Genomic DNA, 12409 nt, shown 5'->3' with positions numbered 1-12409 from the left:
TGCACAATAGTCTATGGTTTATAGTAAGCTTTCACTGCCCTCTAGTGAAATATGTTAAGATCTAACTTCTGAGCCATAGTGGGGCTGTTTTTTTCTTTACAACAGAGGAGAGATAGCCTGGTCCCAGATCTGTTTGTGCTCTTTCCTACTCCACTGCTGTCCTCGTCGTGCCATGACAAAGACTGACAACGAGCTGGCATGATAACTTAAACTGACCGGCGCTCGGGCGGGAGGAGAGAGTGACGGAAGATGATAGGAGGAAGGACAGAAGGGGAGGCTGGGTTTATCCTACCATCTCCAATCAGCACCAGGCTGGACTGGTTGGTTGCTTTTCCGTCCTGCAGCTGGAAGGTGAAGGTTCCCTCGTCCTCTGGGAGCAGAGAATCCATGATCATCTCAATCACACCTGTGTCCTTGTTGAAGTTCATCTTGTATTTCTGGGAAGCAGGTCATGGGGGGGGGGGAAGCCTTTTTAGTCTGGTCTCGGAAACTTTATCTCACCAACAGAAATGACAGATGTTGTACATATGTAGGGAGCATAGGGTGGCAAATTGCAGGTAACTTTCCCCAAATTCCCAGGTTCTGCAGAAATGCCAGTTGGAGAATTCCTGGAATAAGCAGGAAATCCAGGGAACCTCCAACCAGGATTTCTGGAAAACCTTTGGAATTTTAACAACCCTAAATGAGTGCATTTTGTTTTCAGTCCCAAAGCGGCTCAACATGAAGAGAGAGTTCAGTTATTTTGCTTCCATTCAGTGCCTTTACTGACCTCTCCCTGGGAGAGACTGTTGTCGTTAAACACATATTCTATTTTGCCATTAGCAGAGATCTTCTCAGCCTGCAGCCAGAAGCGAATTCTGCCCTTCTCCTGCAGCTCCACAGCCAGCTCTGTCTTTAATGGAATAACTAGACAGATCAAATGAGAAGGAGAGAGACAGAGAGGAGAGAAGGTGAAAAAGTGAGAGCCAGGAACAGTGAGGAAAGAGTCATGCACAGAACAAACAAATGAGCAAAGATAGGTCCGCATCCCAAATGGCACCCTATTCCCAAAACTACTGTCAAAAGTGATGCACTAAGGGAATCGGGTGCCATTTGGGATTTAGCCATAGAACAGGGTGTCGGAGTTCCTCACTGGGGAATTTGTGGTCGTGGCTGAGCTCCAGCAGTTTCTTCAACTCTGTCAAAAATGAAGAAAAAACAAAAGACTCATGAGGTAAATGAAATATTTATCAGAGATTAAGAAGTAGAAATTACACAGGAGCAATGAAGCTCTGCAACCCTCTTAACCTTCTAAGTTAGCTGCTTCAGTGATTACGTGGTCAGGCTAGTACAGTGCTACAGTACCACAGACGCACAGTTGGACTCACCCTCTGCTGAGAGAGTGTAGCTGGAGCAAGCACCATCGGTGTGGGTGACAGCACAAGAGTAAATGCCGATGTCATCCTCCGCAAGCATATTGAAGTTGGCTTTGGACCTGAGGGGTAGACACAAAGGCACCAGCACAATCAACATACTGAAGTACTTTAGATTCCCTAATCTTCTTTCAAACTCACTCACACACTCACTCACTTCCCCCCACTGGTCGCCACAGTAATACGAGTATCGTCTGTGATCTCTTCGTAGTTCTTTGACCACACAAATTTGGAGTCTGGAGTCAGGTTGGAGCAGGCAAAGTTCATGGAGATCTCTCCATCATCATCAACGTCCACAACAATCTCCGTAGTGCCTGAGAGAGACCAGACCTAAAGTCAAACACGGCTGGAGACTCAAAAACACATGCAAAAGGTGCAGCGTGACTAAATGTATGAACCTTTTTTTTACCATTAAAGGGATAGTTCACCCAAATTATAAAATGACCTTGTAAGCGGTCTATGTACAAGGTATGACAGCAGTTTCCAGTTTCCCTGGCAGTGGCAGACACTGTTTCCAAATGCTAACGTTTTAACATTCATGGCAGAAATCCCATTCAAGTCATGGGACAGATATTCACATTTCTCACTCAATATGTTCAAATCATCTACAAGTGACTTTGGTGAGCTTCACAATACATTTGAGATATTTTCGGATGATTTGGACGTGATGCGAGAAAAAAAAAGAGAGTATCTGTCCCATTACTTGAATGGGATTTGAACCACAAATGCTAAAATGTTAGCATTTGGAAACAGTGCTAGGGAAATTAAACCTAGCTGTGGATTGCGGTCATACCTTGTTTTAGACTGCTTACAGGGTAAGGAAACCAATATGTTATTTGGGTGAACTATCCCTTTAAGTGTTTGTACATTATCTGTATTTATACTTTTTCAACAGGAAAGAAAATAAATAGCTGTGTGGGAGGGTCTTTTTTTAATTGAACTTGTATTTAACCAGGGAGACACATTGAGACTATTCTACACATGAGGTGCCTGACTTCAAGGTATGACTTCAATTAAATGTGAAGTATGTATGCTTAATATCAATGTCCTTCCTCCCTCTCCCTCATGCTCTGTTGAGGGGTCTTTAACATCGTCCTACCTGGTTTGGTTTCGGCCAGGACTGGTTCTGTGGGCTCAGAGGCCTTTCCCACACCTGCCTTATTCTGAGCACGCACACGGAACACATAGGTCTCCCCCTCCTTTAGAATCTTAATCTGCTCGTGAAAGAAAGAGTCACATTATAGACATGTTAGTCACGTACATCAAATATTACTATATAATATTACTATTGAGACACAAGCAGTAGTGTTGAAAATCCCTTTACATGCGGGACACATCCTCTGACTGACCTAATACCACCAATTGAATCCCACTTACAATCAGACACTATGCATTCGAATTCTGAATTAGAATGTGTGCTCAATGGTATTAGTAAGTCAAAGTGATGACAGACTGAAGCTCAACTAAGAGCATTATGAAGGCTTTACGAAGCTTCCGTCTCCCATGACTTCCTCGTGGATAGAAATGGTGAAGTTGCCCCTAGAGGCTGATCCTGGATCAGTTTCCCCCACTAATGGTAAAGGTTAGGATTTGGGGAGGGGAAGCTGATCTAAGATCTGTTACAGGGGAAAATTCACCGCGGAGCGATAGGAGTGGACAGGGTCCTGACCTTCATGTAGTTAGTGAGGACAGCCTTCTCGTTGACTCCTCTCCAAGCCTCCTCCTCAGCATCAGCCTCTTTGATGTCAATGTAGAACCCGTTGACTGGGTCACGGCCCTGGTACACTGGTGGCTTATAAAGCAACACCAGAGTGTTGGCGCGCACCTCTGTCACCTGCAGATCATGGGGAGGTCCTGTGCGAAATTAGGGGTAAATAATTAGGTTTAGAGTTGAAGAACGGACGTACGGTTGTGGTACAAATAGCACCATATTCCCTTTGTAGTGCACTACTTTTGACCGGTGCCCATAGGGCTATTTGGGACACACCCATAGGCAATGCAATGTACATAGATAATGTCCCATGTGCATGCAAGCTTTGACACCATCACAAAAGGAGCTGCATGTTATAATTTAAGTTAAAAAATGATAATAATTCAGACATCTTTGCAGTGTATGACTTGTATTGTGATATAGTATCCATGTTGATGTGTTACAGTGTAATTCTCATATTTGCTCAGGTTTTCAAGTGAACGTTAGTGGCACTACCCACCTGGCACAGCAATGGTCCACTCCTCACAGACAAATGTTCCACTGGGCAGAGAAGGGATGCCCACGCCTGCCATGTTGGCAGCACGCACCTGGAACTGGTACTTCCTGTTCTCCTTCAAGTCAGACACCTGGACAGACAGACAGACAGACAGACAGACAGACAGACAGACAGACAGACAGACAGACAGACAGACAGACAGACAGACAGAGTGAAAAACCATGGCAAAAGGTGCCTGCAAATTCAGGTTAAAGAGGGTAGCTTCCTCCCAAAGAAACAAAATGGTTAACTCACTCTGTAGGCTCTGTCGCTGACAGACTTGACGTTGGCCTCGTGCCATGTCCCTGGCACCCCATTGATGACCTCACGGTAGTCCACGAAGTAGCCGGTGATGTCAGCGCCTCCGATGAAGGTGGGCTGCTTCCAGGCCAGCACCATAGAGTCCCGCACGCACTCCAGAACGCTAATGCCATAGGGTGGAGTAGGGGACGCTGGGACAGCAGAGGACTCCAGTTAGCATCATGCTGTGTCAACTGTGAGACGAGGAAGTCATGGGAGACGGAAGCTTTGATAAAGCCTTCATAATGCTCTTTAGTTGAGCTTCAGTCTTTCATTACTTTGACTTACTAACTTTCTGCTTTCTTAGAGCAAGTATTGGGCACTAATCAACTTAATCACAAACAAAGTTAAAAGTTCTCTGTTGGTCAAACAACAGCTAAGGGATACAGTTTGTCATCCATACTTGCTGTAAGAGACTACTATATCTGCACCTTTAACCCTTAACCTTTCACCTCAAACTATGTTTCAACCAGACACTGAGTCATCACACATTGACCAAATTATGGGGACACAAATTTCAGGGACCTGGACTGAACAGAGTTGGAATGAGACAAAATAGTTTTGCCACTGGAGCTGTGAGAACACGTGTGATTTCAGTGGCTGGTCTGCGGTGGTGTCTTCTATAGAGGGAGCTCACACAGATAACAGGATCATATTACATACTCATAATAAACTGACCTGTCACACAAATAGTCACATGGACATGGTGTGCTCCCTAATTTGGGGGAGGGGGTATGGTGTATAATCTGACAAGGAAGTACACTACCAAAAAGGTCTCAGGTATAGGCATTAATTTCTGTCTTGAGATTGGCTGACCCACTTCAGAGACAAGCTGTGATAGGCTAGCTTCAGCTGTGTCACAGTGCCTCTGTGCATTAATGCGCACTGCTCTCCCAAGGTGACTGTGGACCTTAAAGAGCACAGAGTGTGTGAGCCAGCCAGGCTACAGCAGCTAGATGGGATACAGCTTTTGTCAAATTGACATTAGATGTGGAAATATTTCAATTGAACCTTTATTTAAAATGGTAAGTCGGTTAAGAACTTTACTCAAACCCAGAGTAGAGTTTGGCCTACTCTGGCCAAACCCTAACACGGATGACGCTGGGCAAATTGTGCAGCGCCGTATGGGACTCCCAATCACGGACGGTTGTGAAACAGCCCAGGATCGAACCAGGGTCTGTAGTGACACCTCTAGCACTGAGATGCAATGCCTTGGACCGCTGCGCCACGCGGAAGCCAAAAATAGCTGACCCTAACCTTTTTCCTAACTTTTTTCCTCACCTTAACCTAATTCTCCTAACGTGCTGCGTAAATCCTCCTAACCTGCTACGAAAAGTCAATTTTGACAAAAGCAATATCCCTTCAATACAAAACTGGCTACATTAAGTTGAGGTGGCTAGCACAGTGCCTGAATACTGAGGGTGTGGAGGGAGGACAAAAAGCCCGCCCGCCCACCCCCTCCCGTGTGTGTGAGGCAGCCCTGTGGTAGAGGTGGCCAGTAGATTGCCTGAAAAGGCTGCGTGACTGTGTAGTTAAACTGAGAAAGCTGTTATAGAAACTTACCTTGGGATAAAAATAGGATTTTACCAGTTGAATACTTTGGCTATATGTATTGTGTTTTAATGCCTTTCCTGTGAATATGAGAGTAGAAGCACATACGTTCAAAGTGTGGTCCCTATACAAATATGAAAGTGTTTTTTTTTCTAAATAGTTTTCTACCAACTTACCAAAGTGATAAAAAAAATTACAGTTCAAAAAAGGAAAAAGTGTATAAAGAAAAAAGCTTCAGTTTAAAAAAGGAAACAAAATCCTTGGGGGGAAAGATGAAGAGTTGTTTTACTTTGGATGATCTGATGATATAAGAGTTGGCGTGGCCTGACTGAGTGCTCACCTGGGTCTGGGTCTGTCCTGGGCAAGCCCACGTTGTGAGCTGTTTCTTTCTCTGTCCCCTGTTTGGCTGAAACATCTACAGAGGACTTACGTGTTTTCCCGGCCTCAGGCACCTTAGCCTGACCTTTAACCTCATCCATGGCCTCTGTGACAGAGTTTGTGACTGATTCTGTGACCAGGTCAGGGGCCCAGGTCACACTGCCTCTCTTGCCCCCCTTGTCTTTACCTCCTGTAGCCAGGGGCCCTGAAGAGCCTGAGGGGCCTGAGGGGCTTGAGCTAGTGGCCCCTGCCCCAGCTCCGGCCCCTGGGTCAGGCACACTGCCAGTTTGAGCATTGAGCTTTAGCATAGTGTAAGGGGGGTACTGAACGGCCTCATGCGTGCCCGTCCAGCGTGGCGTGTGCTTGGTTAGTCCGCCCACGTTACCACCCCTTGGTAACTCCCACTCCGGTAACACACCATGAGGAATACCGCCCCCTACAGGAGTTAGCAGGAAAAAAGCAAAAGAAGCCATTTTACACAAGCCAAGAAAAGATCAAACATTCACACTGACAGCTACAATCTCAGTCATCTCACTCAGAGAGTAAGGACGAGAGAGACAGAGAGACAGAGGGAGAGAGAGAAAGAAAACATGACCAATACCATCACATACAATATTAAATACAATATTAAATACAGTACAATGTCTTCATCTGACTGACTGAAAAATGAAGACAAGATGACCAACAAGTGACATCTGCGTGTGGAAGCGAGTTGCAGAGTTAAAGAGAAAGCACAATCATGTGAGGGGAGAAAGCGAATGTGTGCAGGCTTTGCGCCAACCCTTCATGAAAAAGCCACACTATACTTTCGTAATGATACCAGTGGATTTCATTATATGCACAATACGGGCAAAACATTTCAAGTATATGTAATGGTGTATAGCAATTTACTCAATGGGAGACAACTATTGGAAATAGTTATGAGTGAGATCTATGAACATAAATGCAGTTAATTCTTCCTAATATATTTTTAAAAGATGTGCGATAGAAGTGTTTCCTCATACTAACCTCGGCTCAATTGTGAGTATTCAATTGTCTATCTTTTATCGTGTAAGACCACTAATGGGCCTAGACTCTAGGTTTACCAACTATTATCAGTTGTAATGGACTGTAGAGAGAAATCCATTGACTTTGTTACTAAGTGTGTTTCATAAGGGAAAACAGAGCATGCTGCTCGGCACAAAGCTGGCCAGTGACTGAGTGATGTGTCATAGCTCGAAGCTTGGTTAGTCACAGTGCAGACATTAATGGGACAAATGTAAAGGAGCAGGGCTGTCAGTTTAGCATTCCTGTTCCCTAGCTCTGGTCCAGGGCGCTAGTGCAGATCAGCGTTAGCAAGGCGCAAGCCGTTGTAACACCTGGGACCAGAGCTAGTATTCCCAGTTGAGAGTGAGAAGAATGGGCAGATGCACAATGCAGATCATGAGTTATTGTTGGTGGGGTGGAGAGGGGGTGGGTACCTTAAACACCAGGTGGGTGGTGGAGGCTGATACATCTCGTGCCCAGGCAACGTGATGGGGGGTGACAGAGGAACGCAAGGTGGGCTGGTTTGTAACAACCACTGAGTTGGATCGCACTGACCCAAATTAGAGGAAGTCTACAACTCCTGACCCTGGCCCGCCTCAGCTTGTGCAGGGAGGGTGGGGATAAGTTCTGACTCAACATGGGGTGTGGGGGTGGTGGGTGGGGCTTGTTCGGGTGACTGACAGAGTGGAACCATGGGAAAAAACACGTGGGAGGAGTCTAAATGCTGATGGTACACAGAGCTGACAACGTGATGTCTCAATGGACAGCAAATAAAGAAGACAATGGTGCAACACATCAGCTAAACCCCTGTTCATTGTGGAAACGGGATATTTCTTTCATCATCGGCATATTAGAAAAGGAGTAATAACAATATTATGCTTAAGATTCAATCATCACATTCCACCCACTCATAGAGCTAAAAGGCTTTCCTGATCCTAGTACAATAAAATTATAACCCTTGAAGTCACATACCCTCTTAGAAAAAAAAGGGTTCCTATAGGGTTCTTTGGCTGTCCCCATAAGAGAACCATTTTCAGTTCCAGGTATAAACTTTTTTGGTTCCTTTTGGGTTCTATGTAAAACCCTCTGTAGAAAGGGTTCTACATGGAACCCAAAATAGTTCTACCTGGAACCAAAAAGGGTTCTTCAAAGGGTTCTCCTATGGGGACAGTCGAAGAACCCATTTAGGTTCTAGATAGCACCTTTTTTTCTAAGCGTGTAATCGTGCTCCATCTAAACATAAAAAACAAGTTCCTTGTATATGTCTCTTCACATTCTTCCTAAAATGGCTTCCTACCCTATTGTCTAGTAAGACTGTGTCATGGCACTCTTCCTCTCACTTACCAATAGCAGCCTTCACCTCAATAGCCTCAGACTCCTGAGAACACTCGCTGAGCCCAGCGGCGTTCAGTGCCTTCACTCTGAACACGTAGCTCTCTCCTGTCACCAGACCGTGACAGATAAACCTGTTTACAAGTACACAAAAACACTTTGAGAAAGACATTTCACACCATCAATCTCTAAGTCTTTGTGGGGAAAAAATGTTTTGTCAACTTACTTGAGCTCACCATCATTTACGTATAGTATTGAATTAGATTTATGGTCGCCATTTGTATGTGTCTATATTTGTAAAAGGTTGATAGAGGGATTGTTAGAAGGACCGTTGTACCTGGTGCCTTTGACAGGCTTGTTGTTACATGGCTCAAACTTGTTGCTACCCACGATGCTGGCTTCGATGTAGTATCCCACCAGCTCCTTAGCGTCCCTGGAAGCCTCCCAGGACACAACCACGGATGTGTCTGTGTTCCTGGTGGGAACCACACGGCCTGGGGCAGACGGGATATCTGGGGACAACAATTCAACTCAGATCAAATGGGGGGGAAAAGTCTTGTAAGAGCTCAAGCAGACTGATTCAGAGAGGAGTGCGTGTCTTTCAGAGTAAATACGTAAACACGTGCTACATCTATTTCCGTTGGTACACTGGGAACTGCCGTAGTCTGTGGTATGGCGTGTGACTTGTGAACCCCCTCACCCAGCTTGTCCCCGACAGTGGTGGCCTCGGTGGCTTCTGATGGCTCGCCAACGCCGGCGGAGTTGCAGCAGCGCACACGGAAGCTGTAGGCCTTTCCCTCCGCCAGATCAAACAGGGCAAAGCGAGGAGACTTCACTGGGATCTCAGTGTTCACCCTCTGCCAGGTGTCTGTGCCTGACACACACTATAACACACAACGCTGAGAAGTAAGAGTACGCCTCCAACCCTCCAAACACCACAAAAAACTTACAGGACTATAAAATACCAACGACAACAAAAAGTGTTAACTTATTGAATGATTTTGATATGGTGGTCGTTATGGATGCGAAGCAGTGATGAAATGTAGGTTATATTGATCAGAGGAGTCATGCTACAGATCAGGTGTGTGATGTTAATGAAGTATATACGGTATATCTCACCTTCTCCACATAGTACATGATACCCTCGTGGCCTCTCTCCCCAGGGGGTTTCCAGCTCAGGACCACATAGTTCTTGGTGGCCTCGGTGACCTCCAGTTCTTTGGGTTTGCCGGGGACCACGCCCTCTGATAGGAAGTGACGTGAAAGAAAACGTGTCAAGGGGTTTGATCTCGTAGCTTGGTCCCAAATCCGTTTGTGCATCGTGCCTTGTCATTTTCAAGCCAAAACATGACCTTTCCGTTAGAAGATGGCAACAGACCAGCAGATTGGCCACCAAGCCAGACTAGAGATTTCGTTATCCTTCCAGTCAAAGACCACAAGGTACTGTAAGCGGTATTCCCCTATAAGATCAGATCTATAGATGCGTCAAAATATTGATCAACACTGATGAGTGCAGAAGCATTTCCTTCCTACCTGCAGGCTCCTCCTCAGTGACAATGATCTGGCCGGTCCAGGGTGCAGAGGTACCTGGGGGCCAGGGGAAAAGGAGCAGCTTTCAGATGCATAGTTCCAAGAAAACACATGCACGAAACTAAAAACCATCAGACATCGCAAAGGTACATACTCACAATATATTCATTCTGCAGTACCATAACACAATATGAGAGAACACAGACAGGGAGGGCCAGATGGCAGACAGGGGTTGCCCGCCGTACCTCTCATTCGCGCGCGGTCGGCAGGATCCATGGCTGCCACCACCTCAGAGACACGGGATGGCCGGCTCATGCCAGACTTGTTGACGGCACGCACACGGAATGTGTAGGAGCGCCCCTCCACCAACCCGGTCACGGGGAAACGGGCAAACTTGATGGGCGTGTCGTTGCACTGGCTCCAGTGGGTGGTGCCAACCTCACACCTGAACACAGGGCACAAAGAGACAGCATACATGCCATCAGCCATTCAATAACAATCTCGGTGAGGACTTATTGGATAGACACAGAGTTAGGCCTATTGGATAGACACAGAGTTAGGCCTATTGGATAGACACAGAGTTAGGCCTATTGGATAGACACAGAGTTAGGCCTATTGGATAGACACAGAGTTAGGCCTATTGGATAGACACAGAGTTAGGCCTATTGGATAGACACAGAGTTAGGCCTTGTTGGTAAGACGCAGAGTTAGGCCTATTGGATAGACACAGAGTTAGGCCTATTGGATAGACACAGAGTTAGGCCTATTTGGTAAGACGCAGAGTTAGGCCTATTGGATAGACACAGAGTTAGGCCTATTGGATAGACACAGAGTTAGGCCTATTGGATAGACACAGAGTTAGGCCTATTGGATAGACACAGAGTTAGGCCTATTGGATAGACACAGAGTTAGGCCTATTGGTAAGAGTCAGAGTTAGGCCTATTGGTAAGAGACAGAGTTAGGCCTATTGGTAAGACACAGAGTTAGGCCTTATTGGTAAGACACACAGTTAGGCCTTTTGGTAAGACACAGAGTTAGGCCTTATTGGTAAGGGACAGAGTTAGGCCTATTGGTAAGGTCGGGAGAAACTGGGCCCTTGTTATAGCCTATTACAATATCATTTCACATGGTCACATGACCTGGCCATCTACTTATACAATATGCAACTAGAGTTAATGGCAGTATGGGGGTACATAAGGGAGATTTGTTCCTGTGTTTGTCTAGCTGTGTCATGACAAGCCTAGGATTTACTACTGGCATGTAGTGATGGGGGATGGTACTGACCTGTCCACAAAGTAGCCCAGGATGGAGCTGCCACCGTCCACAGCCGGCTGCTTCCAGGTCACGATGACGTAATCCTTATTGGCGTCCTGACACTTCACATCCAGAGGGGCGCCAGGGGCTCCCTCCACCTCCGCATCGGCATCTGATACATGCACACACATTGTCAGTTAAATGTGTAGTTCTCACTCACTCTCACTCTCACATATAGAATCCATAGTGGATCATAGGATCTCTATAGTATACGGTTAGAGTATTTTCATTGTGGCTTGTTGTTTTGAAATACAGTGCACGTACTGTACATTGCTGTACTCCCAGCGGAACTCTGTGGCTCCATGGCTTAGTGCCAGGAATGCTACTGGTCTTTAAGTTAAACACAACCCCGGAGCAGGCTGGAGCAGATGGGACAGAATTAGCAGCAGCGTGCCCCTCAGTGAAAGGCGACTCTTAAAGAGACAGAACACACACTTCCCATAAAGTGAGAAACAGAATTAGCCACTTAGCGTTGGACTGACTTATTCAGTGTGAATGTGAGAGAGGCTGCTAAAACATTTTGTGCTGTATCGTATGTGGTCTGTGGGCTGTAAGTCTATGCATGTGTGTACGGTAGCTGTATAAATTGTAGGACTATATACTGCCTGATATTATTTTACTGTGTGTGTGTGTAAGAGAGATATATATAGAGATGGAGAGATAGAGAGAGAGGAGAGAGGCAGAGAGAGAGATAGAGTGGAGAGAGAGAGATAGGGAGAGAGTGGAGAGTGGAGAGAGAGAATGGAGAGAGAGAGAATATGGAGAGAGAGAGAGAATGGAGAGAGAGAGAGAATGGAGAGTGAGAGAGAATGGAGAGAGAGAATGGAGAGAGAGAGAATGGAGAGGGAGAGAGAGAGAGACAGAGACAGAGAGAGACAGAGAGAGAGAGAGAGAGAGACAGAGAGAGACAGAGAGACAGAGAGACAGAGAGACAGAGAGACAGAGAGAGAGAGAGAGGGAGAGAGAGAAAGCTCTGTGGCTTAGAAGGACACTCAGCAGGCTATTGTCACTCGTGGTAGAAGAGATATATATATACAGTATCCAGCTCTGTTGACAGCCAAACTCATTCCATATCTGAGCTCATGAGCTCACTGAGAATAGCCTTGTCAGTCTCTCGCCTGCTATGGGGTCTCTGTGTCCGTAAACAGACAGTGTACCTGGCCTCTCATTTACAATGCGACCCTGACCAATGACAGAGAGCGCAAGGCCTATTTCCATCTTGTTCACACTCTGTACAGAGCACATGTCTCCTCTGTTAGCAAGAGAATGAGTAGCATGTAACAACAGAGAAGGTCAGTAACTTAGTGCTGGCGACCAACA

At 46.0% G+C, this 12409-nt stretch overlaps 1 protein-coding gene across 8 annotated transcripts in view; it reads right to left on the bottom strand.

The window, feature by feature from the left end:
* The window catches only part of LOC118373546 (myomesin-1-like), a 35604-nt gene that overhangs the window by 11969 nt on the left and 11226 nt on the right, over positions 1 to 12409 (bottom strand). For 6 of the 8 annotated variants that reach the window (XM_052505749.1, XM_052505750.1, XM_052505776.1 and 3 more), the window contains 17 exons: positions 11060 to 11201; positions 10021 to 10220; positions 9779 to 9832; positions 9365 to 9489; positions 8946 to 9129; positions 8583 to 8757; positions 8258 to 8379; positions 6306 to 6323; positions 3914 to 4110; positions 3623 to 3749; positions 3082 to 3266; positions 2512 to 2626; positions 1570 to 1726; positions 1368 to 1474; positions 1133 to 1177; positions 770 to 906; positions 293 to 437 (listed from right to left, as the gene is read on the bottom strand). In XM_052505749.1, the coding sequence (XP_052361709.1) occupies positions 293 to 437; positions 770 to 906; positions 1133 to 1177; positions 1368 to 1474; positions 1570 to 1726; positions 2512 to 2626; positions 3082 to 3266; positions 3623 to 3749; positions 3914 to 4110; positions 6306 to 6323; positions 8258 to 8379; positions 8583 to 8757; positions 8946 to 9129; positions 9365 to 9489; positions 9779 to 9832; positions 10021 to 10220; positions 11060 to 11201 (2235 nt within the window). The remainder of the gene's footprint in view (positions 1 to 292; positions 438 to 769; positions 907 to 1132; positions 1178 to 1367; positions 1475 to 1569; positions 1727 to 2511; positions 2627 to 3081; positions 3267 to 3622; positions 3750 to 3913; positions 4111 to 6305; positions 6324 to 8257; positions 8380 to 8582; positions 8758 to 8945; positions 9130 to 9364; positions 9490 to 9778; positions 9833 to 10020; positions 10221 to 11059; positions 11202 to 12409) is intronic. The other 2 variants (XM_052505753.1, XM_052505778.1) reach the window with 1 other exon arrangement.

Source organism: Oncorhynchus keta, chromosome 4 (genome assembly GCF_023373465.1).
Source record: "Oncorhynchus keta strain PuntledgeMale-10-30-2019 chromosome 4, Oket_V2, whole genome shotgun sequence".
NCBI lineage: Eukaryota > Metazoa > Chordata > Actinopteri > Salmoniformes > Salmonidae > Oncorhynchus > Oncorhynchus keta.
This window is presented reverse-complemented; position numbering and strand designations above follow the sequence as displayed.